Here is a 24,435-nt window from a genome sequence, read left to right on the forward strand (position 1 = left end):
ACGATGTGATAGGAGAACACCGCCACGGGTTCAGCAATGAGAGGCTCAGCGGCAAGTGAACGATTGGAGAAGTGAGTAATCGAGAGGGGACCATTTCTTTTCGAGGTTGAAAGTCGATGGCTCAAAGAACAGAAAACATCACCAAGGCTGGAGGAAATACAGCAGTAAGCCAGATGAGAAAGGTCTGCTGCGGAAGATGCCCGAAATTGTGGTGGTGATTAAGTCGCGGGATTCCCACCTAAGACGAGTCGGGAAGTCCATCCAGGACAAGAACCATCTTCCTCGCCTTGACTGGATCTTCAACTACCAAGCCTCGGCTTTTCATCATCATTTCTACAGTATCAACAACCTTGTTGAAGGAAGAGGCTGCGCCGCGCTCTTGCTTGAATCTAACCAGGCTCAGATTGGCGGGCTGATCGTTCTCACGGATGGTGAAGAATTCGGCAACGAATTCAACTTCACGAAGACGAAGGACTGCAAAGTGTTAGCTGAGCGAATTGGCTATGATTTACGATTGGAGACTCACAGTTCACCGCGCCGACTCGACCACGAACAACACTATTGTTCTTATCCAGAGAAACGTTTTCCATACCGTAGTCCTCCCATTCCCGAAGCATTCTGTAGAGCTCCTTTCGTCCTTTAACTTTGGATGTATTGAGAGCGATCACTCGGGATGCGGGCTTGATCTGGAACACACGAGCAAACCAGTTCTGATTGGCCACGGAGTGACGCTTGTTGTGAGGAGCATTGACCGACTCAAGCGAGCTCTCCTGATCGGGGAGATTGTGGCAGAGCATGGTTGAGTTGCGAGCATCCTTGGGTTTGAGCTTCGCGCTCTCTGCATGGGATGTCAGCGCAGCAGGCCGGATGGGGAAGCAGCTCAACATACCCGTATCAGGCTGGGCCAAGGCTTTATTTGATTTCTTATGCATGAGCTTCTTGAAAAAGCCAAAACGCTCATTGGATGACTTGCGTGAGGGCTCTCGGTAGTCCTCGGTGGACGAAGCGTGCGAGGGAATCTTTGGGCTGACGAGATTCTGTGGAGGGTGGACAGTTGTGTCTCCGTCCACAGTAACAGGCGTGGGGGGTTGACAGGGACGAATGGTACATTATCGCTCACCTGAGGGCGATGCTTGAACCAGGACCATTTTTTTCCGTCAGTCGGTCTTCGTTTTGGTGAGATAGGGTCCTCTTGAATCGTATCCAACCCGCCCACGTTTCGACCAGTTCGAGATGTTTGGGAGAAGTTCCGGCCAGATTCTGCAGAATCACTGATGATCGACTCCGAATCATTGATTTGGACTTTCTTTCGTATCATCAGAGGTTTCACTTCTTCGAGCGAAGGCATAGAGCTCTGGGGCACCATGCGGATGGTGTTCTTGCAATTGTTAGCATGGCCGAGGGCTTCGGACTTCGGCTTCTTCTGCAACCTGGGCATGGGACTGTAGTACTCGGTAGGAGCACGAACGGGGCTTGCAAACTCTTCATTGATGACTGGCAAAGATGTCTCCTCTGTTCCACCGCTGTAGCCGTCAACTAGAGTGGATGTACTTTCCTCAAGGGTACGGCCACTGTGACGTGGACCTTGGTCGGCTTCAATCAAGCGATCCAGATGTCCGATCACTCCAGACAAATATGCTGGAATGTTGTCACCGCCGTCTTTGCTATGTTCAATAAGCTTTCGACGTGTTTCAGTCAGCTCTTGGATGCTGAAGGATTGGCCAGGGTCGACGTTGGCTTTCTGCCACTGCTGCGAGGCATTTTTGGCAGCAGTCGATGAGGGCTGTACCGGGCTGGACATCGACATTGGAGTTGCTGGGGTTTCATAGCCAGTTACGGAGCTCGAGACTCTGATGGTAGTGAGCGAGCTGCCATTGAAAGCTTCTTCGCAGATCTTGCTGAGCTCATTGGACACTTTTCGAGCATCTTCAGTCCAGAAGATGTCCGGCTGTTGACCTTTCTTTGCAAGTACTTGGGTCTTCAGATTGAGGCCACTAGGTCGAACAACAGTTGGCTGAGCGGGAAGTGGCGGGCTGCTCGGCATGTCACCCACCTCAGCCAGCAACTGCAGGCTGGCCACACTGGGAGATCGCTTGATGTCTGACTGGCGTGTCTGGCTGGTACGACGGCGCTTGGGTTTTATCGACCCCTGAGATTTGTTTCGTACATGCTGGAAAGAGACATTTCGTCGATAGCTTGTGGATCGGGTGGAGAATCCTGGATGTCGCGAGCTGGAGTGAGGGACTCTGGATGACTGAAGTGACCGCATTGAACTAGGTTTGTGCTTGCGCTTCTGAAGAACGGTGAAAGGCGAGTTGGTCATCTCGTGCATTTCCTCTGGCTCTTTCTCCTCGACGATCGAAGGTGGAGGCTTCACAAGTTGACTACTTTCCCTCAGCTCCGAAGGAACGGAGGGTCGGTGAATGGTGATTTGGGCACAGTGCACGTCTTCTGTAGTCTTGCTGACTTTAGGAGAGCGATACGGGTCGTAACTTTCGATGCTCGCGCTCGATTGAGGTGTCATGGTCGCACTCAATCGACGATTAAGATCCTTGGCAGCGATCATTTGAGACTGTCTCTTTGACATGCTTCGTCCGCGTCGAACGTGCTCCCCTGAACGAGAGATATGGTGGTAGTCGCTCGCGGAATACTCCAATGGCTGGCCCTGGTAATTCTCAAGCTGCTCGTCTCGGAATTTAACCAAAGCATTGTAGAACATTCTTTCGTGAGTTGGTCTAATCGAGCCGTTAGCTTGAGGGGATCATGAACTACGATGATTCCGAAAGAGTCTTACTCGGGTGACATTAGTCTCTGAACCAGATCATCAGGCTTGACGCCGTGCCACAGAGTCTGCAGGTTGCGGAGAATGTCCAGGTCGATATCCTGACGACAAGTCACCGGACTTCCACAATCGTTGACAGAGAGAGGTGGAGGTGGTCCAATGTAATGGTTCGCCATTGCGTTGTGTAGCTGCTCGTACTTGGTGAGGAGCGGATGGCGCCAGATATCCTGCATTGTGATGCGATCTTCAGGTCTCTTCTGCAGAATTCTCTGGATCAAATCTGCTGCCTCGTCGCTGAGTTCGGGTGGGATCATGTAGTCGCCCTTCTTCACCAGGCGCAGGGTATTGGCGAGATCACCGCCGTCAAAGGGCAAATATCCTGTCAGCAAGGCATACAAAATGATACCACAGCTCCACAAGTCAGCTCTGTCGCCTCGATACTTTCGTCCATAGATAATCTCCGGGGCTGCATAATGAGGGCTGCCGCAAGAGGTATTCAGCCAGTGTCCGGCCGGTTGCAGTGCAGCCATACCAAAATCGGCAAGTTTGACATTGTGGTTGGCGTCAAGCAGGATGTTCTCCGGCTTGAGGTCTCGATGGCAGATGTTGAACCGGTGGCAGTACCCCAGTCCAGCGATGATTTGACGGAAGAGCCGCACAGCTTCTTCTTCTGGTAAGGGTCCGTTGTTGGAGACATAGTCGAAAAGCTCTCCCCCTTCTACGTGTTCCAAGACAAGGTACCTGATGATGGTAAGCAGCTTGAAGCTTCACCGATTCATGGTGAGACACTTACAGCTCTCCTCGATTCTCCCATACATCATACAGACTGATCACATTTGGGTGTTCGATCAACTTCATGATGACGACTTCGCGCTCAATCCCGCTTGGGATCTGTCGCGCGTTTGCGGTTGCCGGGAAGTTGTTCACGTTGCGGTCCATGGCTGCGATGCTCTCGCTTTGTACCATCGCTGCCGATTTCTTCGAGACAATTTTGATTGCGGCAGTCTGTCCGGTTGTGGCATGCTTTGCGAGTCTCACTCGTCCCGTTGCTCCTTTACCGAGTGTCCGTCCCAGTTGCCAGGGTCCAACATGTGTTTTGCGCTTGCCTTTGCCTGACATGATCGAGGCAGCTGAGATGACCGAGTTCCGACCAGATTCGGAGGGAAAGTCTGGAGCATTAGATTGATGCCGTGCTTCCTTGTTGGATCGGGGTGTTGACACTCCTGGACCAGGCGTACTTTCACGTCCCTTGGAGTGGTACCCATCTGCCATCTGAGCACGCGAGGCATCCGGATGATCTCCTCTGTTGTAGTTGGCCCTGCTGGATGCATCGCTGAGCGGCTGCCGCCTGCGGGTAGAATCCGCGTAGTCGGTCATGGCTTTCGTAGCCACTTTTGTTGGATTCCTCGAGCGATGGGGAGGTGTCGTGACGTTTTGGTGAAAAGGTGTTTGAAATGGTGATTATGGGTGTCGTGTGTCCCCCCACAGATTAGATTACACCGGTGGTTCGTGGCAAGGTAGACAGACCCCAAGTTTCCCACGCCGGTGCAACGAAAGAAACTACTGGTGTTGGAGAGGATACAATGAATGACTGCACCAACTTTCCTTGCACAAATGACTCCGACGCACCAGAGAAAAACAAGAGAGAAATCAGAGGCTTGGAAGGAGTGAATAAGCCCAATAATTTCAGCAGAATCCAGACCGAGTCAACCAAAAAAGAAAGGCAGTTCGTGAGGCGTGTCGGGCCTCCTCTGAACGAATCTAGTCGACGTGATGGTGAGGATGTCGTGAATCCCGCGCAGCGACCTTGCAATAGAGAGAACCCCAGAGAAGATGTAGACAAAAGCCCAAGGGTAGTAGCGACATACCGCCGCACGGTTGTTTGTGGAATGAGGACTCGAAAGAGTAAAATATCAAGTGAATTCTTGGATATCTTGATGGAGATTGGAATGTGCGACCCGTCAAGTCTAAAAAGTGCCGGACGTACCTCCTGCCACTCCTCGTAACAAGGACTCTCCCACCCCCCTTAAATTTCTCTTCCATTATTGAAATTGAGAAGTCATCTCCTATGGGAGTACCATGATGTCAGATCGAAGATTTTCGGTCTGAGTGTTTGTTGAGAAGGAAGAGTAACAGACTACTTGATCATCAACGTGCTAAAAGACCCTCAATGATGAATCCCAGCAAAGCCGCTAGGATTGACAGCCTCGGTCCACATCTCACACCTTTTATCGCTCCCCGTGCATTGACTGGTCATTCAGGTCCTTTGACTTTGAGTTTGAAGGCCCGCAATATTTCAGTCATAATGAAGCGGATATCGCATCTCCCAAGTTGTTCGTAAATCTGAACGTTGAAGACGAGCGAAGAAAAAAAATACTGGTTGGCGACATTCCAACGCCATCTAGGAGATTTCACTTCATGCGACTAGAATAGCAACAACCTTCTGTTGTTACTCCCAAGGGGTCACAACCCGCATTACCATCGACATTCCGTCTCCCTGGAATCCCCATCATACTTCAATCTAGATGAGCCTCTCAGGGCAGTTGATCTCTCTGATTTTGTTGTGTCGTGTTCCTGCGTGCTTTCAGCAATCCCGATACTAGTCAATTGAACATCAAAGACATTTCGAGAAGGCAATTCCATCCACATTGCAAAGCTGGATAACGAACAGATCACATCCAAATCATGTACATCAATTACAGCCTGAGGATGGAGTTTAATATTGATTGGGGCTAGTAAATACAAATTTTCATATGTCCCTAGATTCTGAGTGAACTAGAAACCTTCAAATCCCCGAGGTTTGAGATACCTATCACTTTGATACCTACATGAAAAGACACCCCACGTAGAGCAACATATCTTGTGATGGCTGACAGCCACGGGAGATATTCCGGAGGAGCAGATACAAACGGCTGATCACACGCGAAATCTAATCCATAATTTCAATTGACGAGCAATGGAAATATTCCAGTTTCACCTTCTCTGCTCAACATATTGGCACGAGACGCAATATGCACCCGGTGCTCAGGACCGAATCGGCATCCCCACTCCTTCACGTATCGAATCGCTGGACGGTACAATTGAGATTCAGATTGAAATGGATATCGCATCAGCAAGATCTTTCAAATGGTGCTGGTGGAAGATGCGACCGTGATAGGATGCCACAAGTAAGCTTGGCCAACAACTCACTGCTTCGGTCCTGTCTGTAGTAGTGGATGCTCACACAACATGTTACTATGTTGAATCATGAATGTCCTCGAGATACCCGGCCCACCAAGGCCTGTCTCCTGTGCGAGACAAGACTTTTCCAGGACTCGCTCGATTCTGGATTATCCCCCTATCCTTCACAAGCCATGTGCTAAGCAGGAAGAAAAGTGTCGATCATCGAGAATGTTGTCCCTTGCGTCTCATCGATCTCCAAAGACACCTGCAATACTCCACTAGTCCACTGTTGGAGTGAGTCCGTGCCGGTCCCTCGAAATGATACGGTGTGCGCCGCTGCATGACACCAGCAGCCCCTTTGAGAAGTTGGGTTGCCAAATTGGCTGGATTATGAGACTTTCTAAAGAAGTAATGAGAGGGCTGTACCTTTGACACGAAGTGGCCGTAATCACGTGAATAGTTTCTTTTCTTAACTCCTTGTTTTTGTCTGTTCCAGGCAACTCAGGATGAGTCGCGCAAAGGTCTCATTTATTTGGCCGCGATGTTCTCGAGTATCGATCATCAATCTCGTTCAATACCCTCGTGTAAACTTGTCGCCTGTGCATGCCAGAGTCGTACTCAGTGTTGGATCATTAGTCTTGAATCGTTAAGTGTTAAGGGTCGTTGCTATGGCAGGATATTATCCTGTTTGATTCGATTAGCGATCTTGACCTGGACTTGATGCGTCCTGATTTCATGTACCTTCGCAACGCAAGATTCGTTCATGGCTCATAGAACGGGGTCAAAAGAAGTTTGGCCAGCCATCTCTGATGCAGGCCTCACAAGGCCCCGCCATTTTAGGAGCCTTGGTCCGACCAAAGTACGTCTTGTACCTGTCCCACGTCCTTGAATGAGGCTCAAAACGTGTCTCTGTGACACTGACACAGGGACGTTGGTCGGGTCGTGTCAAGGCACGATCACTTGACTGGATGCCGGTGATGAAGAGGTGACCGCAGCCGAACGGGCTGGAGTGATCGGCAATCTTGAGGGTACACATCCCGCTCGGGTGGAAGTGAGGTGTCGCGGCGCTCGGAAGGAGACTCTGCGATGAAGTGTAACAGAGAGATGACGTTAAGGTAGTCGTTACTTTGATGCAAATAGATGATATTTGGAAAGCAATTGATTCTTGATTTCCACTCTCTAGCGAATCACTACCTGGTCTAATATAACCTTGCGCTTTCACGAATCTTACAATAATTGGGGCAGCCCCTTTGTACTAGAGAATAGGTTCACTGCTCGAGCCGGTGATGAGGTACTGCCTCCACCATGCATCCTGTCTATCGCTATCAGAACAAGGTCGCTTTGTTCATAGGTTTCTTCAGTCCTATCATATCAGAGCACAAATGACAAAGGGACAAAGAAATGCACGTGGTCTGTCAGACTCTCGAACCCAGAAATGGTGCAGGTACCTACCTGCTTCTCGCTCGAAGCATCTCCGACGATGCGGATATAGTATTGCCTGCCTCCACTGCAGTATATGTTGTCCTTCTCCTGGAAATCTCGAAGAGAAGGACAACAAGGGTTGAAATCACTGGAATAAAACTTGCTAGACCTGACAAAGCTGAGACAAATGTATTGAACTCCAAGTATATTCATTTTGACTCTACATGTACCGCATGGGAAAGAACCTTTGGACAGGGCTGGATCAAGAGAGAGAGAATGCGTCCAAGTGCGCTGAATGCTGATTACCTTCGTTGTTGGACTGAGAGTCCAGACAAACAATCCCATTGCCGGGCCTACCCGTCTTGGCACCTGCACGGGAGCCTGAGATTGCAGGCCACAATAATGTACTGCGGCCTGATCTCAGCGGCATCAAAAATAATGTGCTTGAGGAATGCACGCCTTATCCACTACTGAGTGAGAGAAATGCGAGTACTCAACCTTTGTTTTACATGGGAGCTGATGCTGTACCTTCGATTCCCCTAAGTATCGATGTAGCAATGACTGGACTTTCAGTGTGGAGTTGAGTGGCCATGCAATTGTCGGACAAGGAGGTGCTGCAAAGAGCGGACTGTTGTAACGATGATCCGTGGTATGGAACGGTAGGAGATCTATGATTCTATACTCATAAAAGAGGATGCTCAATTTGTGAACCCAGTAGAGGCAAGACCATCACGTCCAAGAGTGACTATCGAGCGCTGATCACCACTCCACAGGTAGCCAACAAGTCGACCTCAGTTGGTTCCAAACATGACTCTGCTTCGTAGCAGGCTCAGAGGCTGACTACGGTGGTCCGCGGAGGTCGAGGTCTTGATCGGTCGACATCAGTCAGCGAGGCGGCGGTCAACGTTCTCGCCGGGCGATCTTGCTAATCCACGCGGTTCGGTATCTTTCTGCTTCGAATCATCAGATGGAGCGGAACCCGCGCGTCTGCGTGTTGTGATTTGGTCCAGGGCCATCCTGCTCGGTGTGTCAGGGCCCACCGTGCCCACCGTAATTCGTCATATCGAGGCCCCGTTCCGAGGGACCGATGCTTTCTCTCGCCGCTCGTCCTCCATATTAAAGGCCAACCCTCTGCCCCTCGGACTATCAAGACTTTCCCCGTGTCGATCTTACTTCCTTCACTCTTCCACCTCTCCTTCCCACATTCCACCAATTCCCTCAACATGTCTCTCAAGGCCGGTGACAGCTTCCCCCAGGACGTGACCTTCTCGTAAGTGGCCCTGTCCTCATTCCCACCGCATGGCCCCTCTACTCTATATTCATCGCCGACTCCCCGCCCCCCACTCGTGCCGATTCAAGACAGCCAAAAAAAAAAACGTTGTAGTTGTTTCCGCGTCCACAAGTCACTGACCCTTCGTCCCTCAAATAGCTACATCCCCTGGTCTGAGGAGTCCAGCCAGATCACCTCCTGCGGTATCCCCATCAACTACTACGCCTCCAAGGAATGGGCTGACAAGAAGGTCATTCTCTTCGCTCTGCCCGGTATGTCGCCTTCCCTGTCTCCTCATCTCCTCGTCTCCTCGCTTCGCTCCTGTCTGCACGAGCTCTAGAGTTCCTGACAACGATCATCTTGCTAACTATTCCCCGATTCAGGCGCCTTCACCCCCGTCTGCTCTGCCAACCACGTCCCCGAGTACATCCAGAAGCTCCCCGAGCTTCGTGCCAAGGGTGTCGATGTTGTTGCCGTCCTCGCTTACAACGATGCCTACGTCATGAGCGCCTGGGGCAAGGCCAACGGTGTCACTGGCGATGACATTGTACGTGATTCCCCCAGTCCAGTCTTTTTTTCCCCGATTTTCTCGACAGGGTCATCCCTACGGTCCAGCTTTCAAAACAATTGCTGACTCCTATTCTCCCCTTCTCCAGCTGTTCCTCTCCGACCCCGAGGCCAAGTTCTCCAAGAGCATCGGCTGGGCTGACGCCGAGGGCCGCACCTACCGTTATGCCATCGTTATCGATCACGGCAAGGTCACCTATGCCGCCAAGGAGGCCGCCAAGAATGTCCTCGAGGTCACCTCTGCCGACCACGTCTACAAGCAGCTGTAAGCGTGGCGGACACGGGACGATTTCGTATTCTTGCTCCGCGGACCACGCACGACTTTTGATCTTTCCACCCTTTTGCGCATGCATAGAGTCATCGGCATAGAATCTTTCTAGATGGGGCGCATTCGATCATTGTGAGACTGCTTGTGTATCAGCTGCTTCTCACATGATCACCTTAGACTACATACATCATAACGAAGCTATGACGATACCGAAATCCTTGTGATCTTTTCCAGCTAGTGCTCATTCGTCTTCACTGATACTCCCTTAACAAGTATCCTCTCCTTAACCCAAGCTCTGATTTTGTGGTATATAGTATATACTATACACTACGTTCCGCTATGTACGTCACTTCCACGATATCCTGAAAATCATACAAAGTCAAAGTACGGATATCTAAGCCAGGGCCGCACTGCAAGGTCCCAGCCCCCACTGATTGGCGATAGCCCTGTGCTTATCATCTCGCTGGAACCCCCTCGGCCGTGCTAACAAAACTCAAATGAGGGGGTCAAAGCCCAGTCCGCAGCGCGCTAAGGTCAGTACTTAGTCACTGTTAGTAGTCTGGACTCAGCGAGTTAGCACTCAGCAGTACAACAACAAAACAAACTCGGAACTACAGGGTGTCTACTTCTTCTCCGGCTGAGCGCCAACCGACCCGACCCGACCCGGACGGACCCTGTTTGCCCGGATTCCGATGGTGGACATCCTAAATGAACGGTACTTCTTTGACTGCGTACTTGAATACGGTGGGAGATGTACAGTACCTGACCGGTGTTCGGCTGGTGGGGGAATGGGAAATTGATGTCTATACGTCACAACCTTCAATGACATTATTCAAACATTGGGTGAACCGATGAGGGCAATGAACCGATGAGGTAGTAGTGCTAGCGGAAGAAGTCTCCTTGGAAGAAGGCAACTGCTAGTGTCTTCTACTGAGAACGACCGGTTCTACTGGAGTCAAAATTGCAGACGCCATAGCACCTCGTCGATCATCACGAGGTGTGGTGTAAAGTGGAAGCAACAGAATGTGCCGTAATGATGATAGAAAGACCGAAACAAGAGAAGACCGGTCCATGGGATATCATTAAGTTGTACAAAAGTCATCGTGAATAATCACACACATATATCATCGACAGAAGGCTGCGGTGAAGAGGTGCCTAGCCGACTCCATTGGAATTAAGCTTCCACTATAGTCATTTCCCGCGACCCCTGGTCGCGGCAATTGCAACCGACCGATTTCTCTTCCGCTCGTCCTTGGATCGCAGGCCTTGGCTCAATCCACCGCCCATGCCTCGGGCCAGAGAAGCAAATGGTGAGGATGCCTGCCATGCGTCCAGGTCGACCTGCGCCTGGTTGACAGGCGCCTTGGAGACGGGCGAATTGCGACCACTTGACTCTCGACTAGAAAAAGGCTCCGATCGACGACGTCGATGCGCTTTCTCACGTGCCACTACACGACGCTGAGGCGTATCAATGTCTGCGTTATCGAGGTGGACCGGGGCTTGAGTAGAGGATTCTGATGCAGGCATAGGTGCTTGAACCATGACAAAGTCGGAACATTTGCAACCACAGCCGCGGGGGCAGGTTGAAAGAGCAAGAGAGCTTTGATGTGATTGCACCGAGGGACCATTGAGCTTGTCTGCGCCGGAGAACCAGCGACGATGACAAGGAAAACAGCTGACATGACCACAGCCCAAGCAAGGCACTAACATCGTATCAGGCAGTTCGCCGCAGATGATGCAAGACGTTCGTGTAGGAAGCGGCTGGCGAGGCTGACACTTGGAGCACTTGACTGCCGTCTTCTTTGCGCGACGAGATCGCTTGCCGGGAGTCTCGGGCACTGTGGAGGGTGTCAAAATTGAGGCCCGTTGGGCATGCCCGCAATTGGTACAGTGGCGTTGAAGATCCAATCCTTCGAGCAATGCCGGCGACTGCTCCGTCGGCGTCACCTCCGGTAGAGGTGAATTGATATCTGACGCCCTAGACCTTTCATCACGACTGGTCTTATCGTCCAATGCCATGAAAATTGTCCCAATCTTCAGAATTTCGCTCCGTTGCAGGGACATCCCCCACCTTGACAACAACTCAGCGTAGGCAGCACGGTAGGAATGGTATAAACCATGTTTTTCATGATCAAGCAAGGAACCAGAGCCGAAGTGATCGCTGTCAAACGCATTTTGGTTCCTCAAGGTGACCTTGAAGCGCGCGCCAACCTTTCTTCGTGGAGGTTGACATTCACTTTCGGTGTCAGAGGGAGCCTGATACAAAATTAGAGACCAAAAGCGGACCAAGCAGGCTGTACGGGAACAAAGAGAAGAAGAACAAAAATTGCATTAGAGTCTATACATACCACAGGAACAGTAGTTACACCGGAACTCGGTCTCGTGCTTGATTTCTTCTTGTTCGAAGTGTTGGGAGGCGGAGAAGCCGAAGACGGCCCAAATGTAAATGAACGCGACAGTGATGAAGCAAGTGCAGACCCAAAGCCAGATCCACTCCGTGGCTGAGATTGCTGCTCCGGTGACGCTGCAATGGAAACGTTGTGACTGAGCGCCTTGCGATCATTTGCGATACCCCGTGGGCGCGATATCATCGGCGGGGTGGTGCCTGTTGAAAATGGCGGAGTGGGCTCCAACCGCCAAGTCTCACTCGAAGAGCGCGTCGATGTTGGAGGGGCAAGATGTTGTAGATTTTGAGCTTCTTGAGGGAAGGAAGAGGCTGGTGTAGCAGCCTGAGACTTGTTATTGTTGGTGTTGTTGTTTTGCACAGTGGAGGCATCCGAGGATATTTCCATAGAGAACGCTGCTTGCTCCTCAGACCCAGAATTTGGTGGTTTCTCAACTCGAGCTTCGCGGCTTGCTCCCAGGAGTACGCAAGAAAGCATAGCCACCATTTGAATGTCTCCGATCCGTTCAAAGTGGTCAAACAAGGCGGGTATCAGCCAATGGCTTCCCATGGGATGGTTGCCCCATCGAATGATACTACCTGCGACGTCTTTGTAAGGCCCGCTTGATTCAACGCTTTTTGCCAACTGGTTCGCCCCAACTCGCGTCTCCCGTGTCGCCAATGCTTTCTGTTGGGCCTGCAATACAAGTCTGACAAGGCCCCAGATCTGGGCCAGCTCGAAGCACCCGGCATCCAAGGCAACCGCAGCATTATGAGCACAAACGTCTGTTCCTCGGCCGCAAACCTGGTACGTGCTAGCCAGCTCCCGTTTGACGGGCAAAAGATCATTGAGATCGTGGATCGAGATCACATTGCGAGATATTTCGGATACTTTACTTGCTGCGGCTGCACCGATAGATCGCTGGGAGTTATCGGTCGATCTTGGTCGATAAAGACCTGTGCTCCCTGCACTGCGCCAAGTTTGAGATGCTTGGAAACGCGTTGGCAGGCCCGAGATGATGTCGGATGATCCCGAGGAGCTCGAAGTCTCAGAGCACGAATCATCGGAGTAGTCAGAAACCCCATCGTCGGTACTTGCAATGGTGCCGGTTGCGCGTGGTCCAGGAGAGCTCGTCTGCAACCTGCCAAATCCTTCAAAGACTTTGTCCGATCTGGACAAACGACTCATCTCCTTGAAGCCAATGCTATCAAAGAGCTCAGTCGATTTGTTCTTCTTAGGAGGGAAGAAGCACACGAGGCGGCCGTCATGCGCCCACAATGCACCGCATGCCTTGGCCACCGGTACCATCACATTTGCATTCACGGGTCGAAGCATGTCTGAACTCATCCCTAGCTCTTGACTTTGTGTCATGCCCACTTCATCTTCGTCGCTAGATTCTCCCTCGAGATCACCGCTGACCGGAGACTTCACATTCTCTCCTGTTTCTTCCAGGATCCATGCGATGCTATCTTCAAGACTGCTCTCTCCTAAGAGAAATCTCACCGCGCCTTCCAAGCAGCCCCGTTTCTTGGACATGAACGTTTCGGCTATAGTCCTCAAATCCGCTTTTAGTTTCTGAGCCAGCTCATCAGTTACAGCTGCCGTCTTTTGAAAGTTGAAAGTGGGAATCGCTGTCTTGGGATAGCTGACGGGAAACTTGATATCAACCTTAAGAAACAAGGATGAATTATCAAGGCCCCAGGGACCATTGAGCGAGATGGAAATCTTTCTTTGCCGCACATCAACTGACTCAAAGACGACTTTAGTGAATTTCTCTCCCACGTGGCTGATCTCATCTCCCAATGTCTCCACGTCCCAGCCGGAAATTTTCACCCCGCGCATCCACGCAATTGGATTAGTGTCGGCGCGCAAATTTGATCGCGGCTGCATCCCCATGCGAGTGTCTACCTGATTCCGCGACCACGGCCCGGCTTGTGATATTGAGATAGCATTCATACCGGGACTACCCGGATACGGGGTACTCGTATGATTTGGACTCACTGAAGAAGCACAATCAGCATCCTCAACATCCAGATCCGAGTTGACGTCCCTAAAGCTTCGATAAACCGCACCTAAACGCGTGACATGACGCGTCGATATGAATGACTTTCCCTTCTCATATCCGACTCTCGACAGGATTTCGGGATCCACCCTGTGAAGACGCAGCTCGCGGTCAGTCCCCCATGTGACGAGCTGGAATTCGCGGTTGTCGACGCCGTCCACAACGCCTCCGCGCGGACGCCAGAGAAACTCCTTCACCTGGCCCTTATGGCCTGGAAAACTATGAACCAGAGGCAAGTCATCCTCCGGGTTGCTCCCCTCGCCCGCCCTTCGACTATAGAGATGGAGATCGCTATTGCCTCTTTGAGGCATAGCTAATACTCCCCATCCAAATGGTGTATTGCGAGCCCGCCATACTGGGAACGGCGTTCGAATCAATTTCTCTGGAACGTCCGTATCAGTGGTGTAGTCCCAAAATTTGATGGTCTTGTCCAATGAGCACGTCGCCAGAGCGCCTCGTCTCACACGATTCCAGTCCACTCCATAAATCTTGGTATCGTGGGCTTCGATCGATTTGATCGGATATGCGCCCATTCGGTCATCCCAAATGCGAAGGTAGCGATCATGAGAGCTTGCAATCACATGTGGGTCCTGTCGATTCCATTTAACCTGAGTAGCACCGGTAAACCAGTCTGAAAATGAGATAACAGGCCGCGAAGGTGTACGAAGATCCCAGCAATGAACAAAGCTGTCAACTGCGCAAGTAGCCAAGACGTCGGGATGGAAGGCTGACCAATTGATGTCGGTAATGGCGCGTGAGTGAGCGTGTAAGACATACTCGATGGAGTTATGCCAGGTCTTCGTCGCCAGATTCCAGACCAGGGCCTTTTGATTTGAGGTGCTCACCACCCAGTAGTCGCGGGAGGCGAAGGGTGACCATTGCACATCAGCGACTTCCCATGGTGTGTGATGAGGAAGATACCGCGGTGGTGAATAGGGCGAGTCCAGATCGATAACATGCAGACCTTCCTTGGATGCCAGAACTACATCACGTCCACAGGGGGATATGGACATGGAGCCAACTGGCTGCTCCACATGAAACGAACTATCCTCATCGAAGGTTGGGCTTTCAAAGGCCGACGTGAGTGGCCGGGGTTCCATCGAACTTGACATCTTGATCCTTTGAAATCGGCCCTCAAGGCCCAGATAGGCCTTGGTGCTGACCGCAAATTCAGGCTGCGGTGGATAAGCTCGCCCTGAGACGCTGGGACCTGGTCCGCGGTTACATGAGGTCGCCCTGCATCATGCCTTATCTCCAGCTCGATCGCGTGCCCAGAGCGGAGCGCGATAACGGAACCGTTTCTGTGGCTGGTGTAACACTGATGTGGCGCAGGCTAGTCCACGTGAGTACAGTGCTGATTACGATCGCGAAGGGTACGGCTATCCGCAGGACCCCGCGATGCAGTGCCCCTCGGCCGCTTCCAGGTGGGCTCTGTTGACAACTCGAATTTCGGATCCATCATATCCCGAGCTGGCCTGAGTCTCGAGTCGACGATTATACACGATCCTGCACAAACTGATTTCGAGTCTGTGTCGCAGAGATATATCCTTGCCTTCCGCCTCAAGACATTATCTTCCGTCGTCCGGAAATCAGACCCCAACATGGCTTTGCCCAAGCGCATTATAAAAGAGACGGAACGTCTCATGGCTGAACCGTAAGAACGATCTGGACGCTTTAATCTGCACTTTCTTGATTCTGATTACTGACTTGGTCCTCAACACATGTATCACAGAGTTCCTGGGATCAATGCCGTTCCTCACGAAGATAATCTGCGATACTTTGATGTTTCCATTCACGGCCCGAGTCAATCTCCCTACGAGGGTATGTTCAGCCAAGCATGGAGTGATCCCTCAGCCAGATACCAACACAGCTCTAGGTGGGATTTTCCGACTTGAATTATTTTTACCCGATGACTACCCGATGACTCCGCCCAAAATCCGGTTCTTGACTAAGATCTATCACCCCAATATTGATCGGCTGGGCCGCATTTGCTTGGACGTTCTGAAGAGTAAGCATGGCGGGCCTATCACCTGAACGATCTCGAGCTTTAAATATTAACAGTTGTCTGTCTCTCAGATAATTGGTCGCCCGCCCTCCAGATTCGCACGATTCTGCTCTCCATTCAGGCTCTCCTTGGTGCTCCCAACCCCGACGACCCGCTTGCCAACGACGTTGCCCAGCGCTGGAAGGATGACGAGCCAGCGGCAATTCAGACAGCCAAGGAGTGGACCCGTACCCATGCGATGGCCTAAATGCAAATAGACTCTACGTGACCACGATTCATAAAACCAATCAACCAACAATCAAACAGAGAGAGGAGCAGTAGCCATGCAAGGTCAGTCAAGTGGCAGGCGGGTGAGCAGCATGATATAGCGTCTTTCTCCCGTTCAGCAGGGTTGACTCTCGCACTGTCTTACAAAGCCCACTACTTCCCGCTTTGTCAGTCATTCATAGTTACGGCGCTCAATTTGTTGTTTCAAGGGACCGTTTCTTAACGTCGTATTAGTAGTGCTGTTTTTGATACATCCGGATTAAAACATGAGAGAACAAATTCAGAGGCCTCGAGATTGCTGTTGAGGTTCATGGACTCTCAATCACATCTATTTCACGCATGGTAACCTATTCGTGGTTCAAGATTACGCCTAATGGAATAGGTTCCCATCTTCGCTGGAATACTCTGATAACTATAGTAGTCTGAAGGCGGTGAAGTGATTCAACGGCCTGCGCTCATATATCCCATTGTGTTGGAAAATATTTGTACAAAGTGGCCGTTTTTGGCTAGATTCCGCTGGTAGGAGCTAATACTCGAGCTGGGCCACCTACTTTTTAGAAGCAGAAATGCGACGCACCATGGTTGACAAAGCACAACCATACAAACACTGCTTTTGAGACATTTCTCCCAGTTGATGTAACACCGTGGTCGCTCACCAGTCATCATTATCGTCCTTCTCGTCATCTAGAGTATATCATGAGTGAGTTGTTCTTGTCCAAGGTAAAGATGGATAACTTACCACTGCCGCTAACACGCTGCTTTCTCTTGTTGAGTGCGTCTTGTAAAGCGCCGGCAAGGCCACCCTGAGCGGCCCCGCCGGAGCTGGTTGCTGCTGCTGATGACTCCGCTGCGCCTCCAGGAACCATGGCTGCACTGCGATCCTTCTTTTCGGAGTCCTTGACCTTTCGAAGACCACCTCCACCAGCACCACCCGTGCCTCGGATGGCTGCAAGGAGATCATCTCTTCCCCCAGCATTTTTCGGCAATGGAGGAGCTCCACCAGCAGGAGCCGGGGGTGGAGGCGGCCCTCCTGCGCCTCCTGGAGGTGGTGGCGGCGGCGGAGGAGCTCCTGGCCCACTGCGATTGGGAGGCGGAGGGGGTGGTGGAATAGACCCTGCTCCTGGGGGAGGTGGAGGTGGTACAGGTAGACCACCACGACCTGGTGGTGGCGGTGGTGGGGGAGCAGCTGGTGAATGGGAGCCTGCTGGAGGAGCCGGTCCTCGAGGAGGCGGAGGCGGAGGACCAGGAGCAGCGGGCGCAACTGACGAGGGCCGAGGTCCTGGCGGTGGTGGAGGCGGAGGTGGGACAGCGCCTCGAGCTGGCGGTGGAGGGGGAAGTCCAGAGGGTGCACCACCATGGGGGACCTTCGGAGGGAGCTGAGGCGGTGCCGCTGGGCTGGATGTGCGAGGAGGAGGTGGTGGAGGACCACCCGGGACTGGACTGCGGCTCGGTGGTGCGGGTGGTGCAGAGACTTTGCGATCGCCAGTGAATGGCGGAGGCACTCCGAAGCGACTCGTTGGTTGGTTTGAAGGCTCCTCCATTGGTGTCTTTGGAGGTCGCGGAGGCGGCGGCGGGCCCGGCGTAACACTCGAGATCGCCCTGGGTCGTCGTGGTGGTGCAGGTCCAGCGGGCTCTGCATACTTGCCCGCATCTGCAATCGGAGGCGGCGCTCGGAACATTCGAGTTGGTGCTGGGGGTGGGGAGGGCTCGCTCGGTGGAGGCGCAGCTGGTTCTTCGATAGCATCAGAACGGCTTTTTCTCGAAGGGGGAGGCGGCGGCGGCGGTCCACGCCGGCTTGTCCCTGTATCCTGCGGAGTGAGGGTGGCCGCTTTTGGCGCTGGAGCACTAGGTGGAGGTGGAGGAGGAGCCCGCGGCTTGTCCTGGTCACTCGTCGCTGGTGATGACTCCGCTGCGTTCTGCTTCTGAGCGATCCAAGATTTGATGAATTCGGAATTGTCTGCTATCTGATCTTCGGTAATACCCATCTGCAGCAACTCATCGAGGAGGCCCTTCTGGGTTGGATCATTGATATCGAAGGGTAGATCTCCCTTAGTTGGCGGAGCACTTGGTGTCAACACTGGCGGTGGGCCCACTGGTATTGAGGGTGCCGGAACCGCTACTGGAGCTGGAGATGGAGCAGCGCTTGGGCTTGGACTCGATCGATGCAATAGACTGCCAAAGATTGATCGCCCAATTCCTTTGCCGTTAGTCACAGGCGCAGGCCCCTGTCCTCGAGAGGAGGCGAAGGGAGTTTTGCTGGTCTCCTTGCTCGCGTGCTTCTCACGCTCCATCACCTTCTTAATGAACGTTTTTGCCTCTTTCTCATCGGCGAAGGACAGTCCTGCCAAGCAGGCTTCGAGCTCAAATGTGTGGAAGAAGGTGCGGTCCTGATTGTAACCAAAATTATCGTAGATCTCTTGGTCCCATATGACACCCTTGCCTGTAGGCTATAGCATACAACGTCAGTTTGAGCCAATGCTGTGGGACGTCATGGGAGGGCAGTCCAGCTCTTACCGAGACGTCAACGATCTTCAACCAGAAGGTTCGTCCAACAAGATCATTGCAGAGCACTATCGCTCCCTGAATCCCAGTATAAGTCCATCGTTGAGGATCAGGATATGCAACGTAGAGTCGCGCGACAGCTACCGCGAGGATCTTGTTGGCCGGCTTGGGCACCTGTCGCTTGACAGTTTCCTTGTCGGCATCACTGAGGATAGACGGCATGACGAGTTCAAATGCAGTGGATTTGACCAACGAGGGATCTTCAAATGTGTAATTGGTGTTCGCGTTGACGTTGTGTGAGGCGCATGACAGCTGATCCGGAGAGCTGCGGCTGAGTGACTGACTGGTCCTAACTTTGCACGCCGACTGCTGGGGAAACAGATGAACAATTTCAGGTAGATCTAGCTTGGAACTGACTTGTGAAGCGGAAATTGGGGTTCTCGAGATTATTGCCAGGGGCAAAGCACGAATTGGTAAGGAGCCGACCGGCGGTTGCCTTGAGGGGGTTGAGAACCGCGGGGAGGATTTGGTGATCCAGGAAGGGAGGCTGGCTTCCTTGGTGGGGGACGCAGTACGCCGAAGACACTTGAATTGGGACGCTAAGCTCCCGCAAGGCACGTGGTATCCCAAATGTACCCAACGCAGACTGGAGATGATAAGTAAGGTAAGTCATTAGTTTGGAACTTAGTAGCGACTCGATAGATGTCCCGTCGAGCTGGCAATCTAATATTAAGCTTTCTACTCGAGTGGCCTCCACGATCGTTATTCCCCATTTTGTGTTTTCTTTTCTGCTCTGTCGGATGCTATCATTCAGGGTCGGTTCATACTGCAGGTAATACGTTGGAGATTAATTCTTAGCTGTTAAACGCCTGAGGCAGCAAATATTGGGCATACTTCGGTCGCCGTTCCAAGTTTCCATCGGTATTGTAGACGATCAGAACAGAACCATTCCAGGCGAGTAAATACTTATACCCTTCAGTCTCTTCTCTATCCCCTTCCAACTAGGACGATCGCTCGAGTGCATTGCGCCCTTGTGGCTAATGCTGGAGGAAATACGAGACACAATCAGATTGTGGGGAATTCCAACAGCAAACTTCATTTGTGAATGGACAACAGAGCAAAGCGCTGTCACAGGTGGAACTAACCCACTTCCCCATCTGCTTCTTAACACCTTTGGGATAAGTTCAATAGTCTTCCATGGGAACACCTGTTTCCACTGTAGGGGATTAGGTGCTCTAGGCAGAAAGACCACCGATCACATATCCTGATTATCAAGTCCGTACTACTAAAATGACGGCAGATCAGGTTGCTCATGCGACACCACCTTAGCCCAGTCTTTGTGTGACGATGGCCGCTGACATCATCGTTATAGCCCGAGGCTGTCCAGCAAGCGGGCTACGTTGATGAGTACTCAAGATTTGCGCTTGTGATATAAGTAGCCCCCAAGACTCTGCATAAAATCTCCCAGATCCCACTTAGTGCCACAATTACTTGAAGTTCAACAATTCTTCCTCATCTTTCCTGTGGACTATTTCCAACATGCCTGTGATTCCTGAAGCATCCGACTTCCCGTCAGCCTCTAAGAAGGGCTCCACTGAGAGCCAGAACAAGCCCAGCGAGCAGCGTGAGAAAGCTACTGCTGCAGACTACCTTTCAAAGGGACCCCAGATTCCCGATGGTCAGTAGAGGTCTGAGATTTGGTGTCAATTCAAGGCCAAAAACTAATCTCAATATGATAGAAATGCCACCCAAGGCTTCGAGAGAAGAGACTGAGGCCCGCATGAAAGAGCTGAATAAGTGATGGCCGAATCACCCTCGCTATTGTTCCCAGGACATGTTGATACGACTCTGATTTTTAGTTAATCTCCTTATAATCAACGTTTTGAAAGGCTCTTGAATTGATCTAGACCTTGCTTGCAAATACTGAAGAATCACCGTAGTCGGCGTGGTTGGGACCCTACTTGAAAGGATTTACTCTACTTAAGCACATCCATCCTTGCCTACTACAAAGGCAGTTGAAATAATTCTGCGCCCACCTTTGCCCAACTGAAGGACACATAGATTAATTGGAATCTAGTACATGAGTATGAATTGAAACTGCAAGGTAGATGATCTTAATATCTAGTGAAAAGACGACCTTGTAACACTGTCCATCGACGTACTTCAAGCTGGTGACGGATTCCGTCATATCACGTGATGTCGCGAAGACATCAGTTGAAGGGACCATGGTCCTTGTCATTACTATAGGTACGCAACAAAGGCTCATTATGCCGCCTGAACGCACGACAGTGCCAGTGAAGCTTTCATTGCCCTTGGTAACTACGTAATCTCTGCAAGACCTCATAGTCTGGGCTGACCTTTAAACTCTTTTAGCAATATCAACAAGACATCTTTACTGAGCTACGTTCAGAAGATGAGTTGGTCATCCTCGCTCGTGGCCTTGGTCTGCTTCACCTGATCACCAACTTGCTTCATTTTTATGATGCGGCTGGAAACAATCTCGTGTTGGTGGTAGGTGCAGATGACCGTGAAAATGAGTGGATAGGAGAAGGTAAGCAGCCGTGATGGTATGACTGGTTTACGTTGGAGGATTGCCTCGTGCTGAATGTAGGCTTTCAGCATTGGCGGAGCATTATGCTACAAGCAAGTCTCCTCTTGCCCGAGGATTGAAGGTGATCAACACAGAGAAAGCGACGGTTCCTATGCGGTAGGTGTGGGACAGAACTTCTTGGCTAAAACAGGAAGGGCCTATGCTGACTTGTATATCAGAGAGCGAATCTACGCAGAAGGCGGGATTTTGAGTGTCACTTCCCGAATACTGGTCGTCGATTTACTCTCTAGTATGTGCAAGCATGCTTCTAAAGTTGACATCTGCTGACTTTCATTAGAGCTTCTAAATCCTGAAAAGGTAACGGGAATGATCATTCTACATGCTGAGAAGTATGGCCGATGCACTTCCCTTCGCGAGCGATATATCAGTTTCTCACTCCTTGAATAGGGTAGTTGCAACGTCTCTCGAGGCTTTCATAACTCGAATTTACCGACAATCCAACAAACGGGGCTTTTTGAAAGCATTCTCAGACTCTCCCGAGCCTTTCACGACCGGATTTGCACCCCTGTCTAACATGCTACGCAACTTGTTCCTACGCAAAGCATCTTTGTGGCCACGCTTTCATGTGGCCGTGGCAGAGGCTTTGGAAGGTAATCGAAAGGCCGAAGTGATTGAGCTAGAGGTCCCAATGAGTGCAAAGATGCGAGAGATCCAAAATGCTGTTCTTGAGTGTGTTGAGCTCAGCATTGCTGAGCTTCGAAAGTCCAATACAGGCCTCGATATGGAGGAGTGGACCTTAGACAGTGCTTTGCACAGGAACTTTGACGTCTCTATCCGGCGACAGCTGGATCCAATCTGGCACCGTGTCACTTACAGAACTCGGCAGATAGTTAGCGATCTGACAGATCTTCGTGGCATACTTCAGTATGTTGTTCCTCTTGCTCTGCCGATACTCTTGCTCTCTGACTCACACATCTTGCTAGTGCTCTCCTCACTTACGATGCGGTGTCGTTCATGAAGTACCTTGACACCATTGTTTCTGCTCATTCGCCGCCTCCAGGCTCTAATAAGCACAATTACTCGCCCTGGCTCTTTCTTGACGCTGCGCATGTTTTGTTCCAAACAGCCAAGTCGCGGGTCTACCAAGGCAGAATGACAGACGAAATGTCACGTTCCTGGTCTTCCACTAACTTCTCCGCAGAGCTCAAGCCCGTCCTTGAGCCTTTGCCAAAATGGGAGGTCCTTGGCGAAGTGCTTGAAGAAATAGAGCAGGATTCATACCTTAAACCCTTGAACCCTATTGAGGATTCCAATGGTACAATATTGATCATGTGTGGCGATCAGCGTACATGCCGGCAATTACGAGAGTACATCGCCACAATGCAAGCCAAAGTCACCTCCAGATCAGATGATACTGGAGAGAACAAAGAGGCACTGGCTGAAGAAAGATCGTCATCTGAGGTGATGATGCGTCGCCGTCTCCGTGATTATCTGAACTGGAAAAGATCCCTTTCAAATGTCAACAAAAATTTGTCTCAATCGGACGAAGGCGCAAAGCCCGCAGAGACTGGCAGACTCGGGCAACGACAAGCAAAACCTCCTCCCAACAAACGGCGACGTGTACGCGGTGGAGGAGCCGTGAACTCGGCATCCAGTCGTGTTCCAGACAGCAGTGTGCAAACCCAAGTCGAACTGCCTACACAAGTAATGAGCCTCCTCGAAGAGATTCAGCCAACTGAAGCGGAAGAGATTCAGAAAGAAGAGATTCTGGTCGACGATCTTGATGACACCGAAGACTTTTACGAACTCTATGAGATGAATGATCTGGTGATGATTCACCCTTATGATGGTGACATGGACGAGCATATCTTGGAGGAACTTCGTCCGCGATACATCGTGATGTATGAGCCGGACGCTGCCTTTATTCGCCGTGTTGAAGTCTACCGCAGCTCCCACGTGGGACGAATCGTGAAGGTTTATTTCCTCTCCTATGAAGGGTCTGTTGAGGAACAGCGATATCTGAGTGCAGTGCGGCGAGAGAAGGATTCATTTTCAAAATTGATCAAAGAGAAGAGTGTAAGTGACGTGTTCAGAAGATGAGCGATCTGCCTTTGCTAATGATTCTCCCAGAACATGGCTGTCACCTTAACGCATGACAAGAGCTCCGAGGACCCCCAAGAGCAGTTCTTGCGAACCGTAAATACTAGGATTGCTGGGGGTGGGAGACTTGCGGCAACCGCAGCGCCTCCCCGGGTTGTTGTTGACGTGCGCGAGTTTCGAAGTGCTTTGCCTTCTTTGCTGCACGGCAACAACATGATCGTCATTCCTTGTCAACTGACAGTGGGGGACTACATTCTCACCCCGGAAATCTGCGTAGAACGGAAATCCATTCGTGACTTGATTTCTTCACTACGCAATGGTCGTCTTTACAATCAGGCAGAGACGATGATTCAACACTACAAAACACCGCTGTTGTTGATCGAATTCGATCAGAACAAATCCTTCACATTTGATGCCTTTGCAACCATCTCGACTGGAACCACCTTCTTGACTGACTATGGCTTCTCGTCCACAGGCCAGGCCACCAGCTCTAGCACAAGCGCCAGCACTAACCCTTCAAATCCTAAGTCTGCGCAACATTTGATCGTTCTTTTGACCCTCGCTTTCCCTCGTCTCAAGATCATCTGGTCGTCCTCCCCCTATCAGACAGCGGAGATCTTTGCCGAGCTGAAGAAAAACGCGGCAGAGCCCGATCCACTCCGTGCTGTTCAGATTGGCCTGGATCTTGACATTATCGGCTCGTCTGAGGATGCCATGGCAGCAACGGGGATTGAACATCGAATCTTCAATCAATTACCGCAAGACATGCTTCGCGCTGTGCCAGGCGTGACACCGAAAGCTCTCGACCGGCTTATCCTCGAATCAGAAAATCTACACGAGATCGCGAATATGAGTGTAGAGGATTTGAATCCTCTTGTCGGCAAGGAGGCAGCACGAAAGATTGTCGCCTTTTTCCGAAAAAGTGTCTTTGATGATTGAACTACTGTACTACCATCAACTCAATGTCCATAACGAGGATGTGGCAGCCCGGGTAACCAAAGCTTATTTGTTGATGTAAACAGATCATCCAAGAATAAGTTATCCCAGCTTTCAGTACGCCACGTAACCCGATATTTAACTGAATACATCTATG

General features: G+C 51.2%; 7 protein-coding genes across 7 annotated transcripts; 4 read left to right on the forward strand and 3 right to left on the reverse strand.

The window, feature by feature from the left end:
* Positions 1 to 238: 238 nt before the first annotated feature.
* N7539_004753 (serine/threonine-protein kinase) lies at positions 239 to 4,171 on the reverse strand (the record flags this gene model as incomplete). The annotated part of the gene is made up of 6 exons (XM_056934355.1): positions 239 to 474; positions 527 to 838; positions 890 to 1,037; positions 1,121 to 2,735; positions 2,795 to 3,523; positions 3,576 to 4,171. Coding segments are annotated over 6 exons (3,636 nt in total), but the record flags the coding sequence as incomplete, so codon positions are not given.
* A 4,418-nt stretch (positions 4,172 to 8,589) lies between these two features.
* N7539_004754 (peroxiredoxin family protein) lies at positions 8,590 to 9,472 on the forward strand (the record flags this gene model as incomplete). The annotated part of the gene is made up of 4 exons (XM_056934356.1): positions 8,590 to 8,636; positions 8,796 to 8,908; positions 9,020 to 9,183; positions 9,293 to 9,472. 4 exons carry the CDS (start codon positions 8,590 to 8,592, stop codon positions 9,470 to 9,472), a joined length of 504 nt encoding a protein of 167 aa, XP_056789550.1.
* A 1,190-nt stretch (positions 9,473 to 10,662) lies between these two features.
* N7539_004755 (Mtc5p) lies at positions 10,663 to 15,029 on the reverse strand (the record flags this gene model as incomplete). Its single annotated transcript, XM_056934357.1, has 2 exons — positions 10,663 to 11,727; positions 11,820 to 15,029. The coding sequence occupies 2 exons, from the start codon at positions 15,027 to 15,029 to the stop codon at positions 10,663 to 10,665; spliced, it is 4,275 nt and encodes a 1,424-aa protein (XP_056789551.1).
* Positions 15,030 to 15,518: 489 nt separating this feature from the next.
* On the forward strand, positions 15,519 to 16,169 carry N7539_004756 (E2 ubiquitin-conjugating protein UBC13; the record flags this gene model as incomplete). Its single annotated transcript, XM_056934358.1, has 4 exons — positions 15,519 to 15,571; positions 15,650 to 15,738; positions 15,794 to 15,925; positions 15,994 to 16,169. The coding sequence occupies 4 exons, from the start codon at positions 15,519 to 15,521 to the stop codon at positions 16,167 to 16,169; spliced, it is 450 nt and encodes a 149-aa protein (XP_056789552.1).
* Positions 16,170 to 16,869: 700 nt separating this feature from the next.
* Positions 16,870 to 18,913, reverse strand: N7539_004757 (WASP family protein; the record flags this gene model as incomplete). The annotated part of the gene is made up of 2 exons (XM_056934359.1): positions 16,870 to 18,636; positions 18,704 to 18,913. 2 exons carry the CDS (start codon positions 18,911 to 18,913, stop codon positions 16,870 to 16,872), a joined length of 1,977 nt encoding a protein of 658 aa, XP_056789553.1.
* A 1,317-nt stretch (positions 18,914 to 20,230) lies between these two features.
* N7539_004758 (uncharacterized protein) lies at positions 20,231 to 20,492 on the forward strand (the record flags this gene model as incomplete). The annotated part of the gene is made up of 2 exons (XM_056934360.1): positions 20,231 to 20,369; positions 20,431 to 20,492. 2 exons carry the CDS (start codon positions 20,231 to 20,233, stop codon positions 20,490 to 20,492), a joined length of 201 nt encoding a protein of 66 aa, XP_056789554.1.
* A 466-nt stretch (positions 20,493 to 20,958) lies between these two features.
* On the forward strand, positions 20,959 to 24,281 carry N7539_004759 (ssDNA endodeoxyribonuclease RAD1; the record flags this gene model as incomplete). Its single annotated transcript, XM_056934361.1, has 8 exons — positions 20,959 to 21,006; positions 21,065 to 21,242; positions 21,311 to 21,398; positions 21,461 to 21,531; positions 21,580 to 21,631; positions 21,690 to 22,166; positions 22,226 to 23,318; positions 23,373 to 24,281. 8 exons carry the CDS (start codon positions 20,959 to 20,961, stop codon positions 24,279 to 24,281), a joined length of 2,916 nt encoding a protein of 971 aa, XP_056789555.1.
* Between the last annotated feature and the right edge of the window lie 154 nt (positions 24,282 to 24,435).

This window comes from Penicillium diatomitis (assembly GCF_028827545.1).
Source record: "Penicillium diatomitis strain IBT 30728 chromosome Unknown utg000005l_segment0_segment0, whole genome shotgun sequence".
Taxonomy (NCBI): domain Eukaryota; kingdom Fungi; phylum Ascomycota; class Eurotiomycetes; order Eurotiales; family Aspergillaceae; genus Penicillium; species Penicillium diatomitis.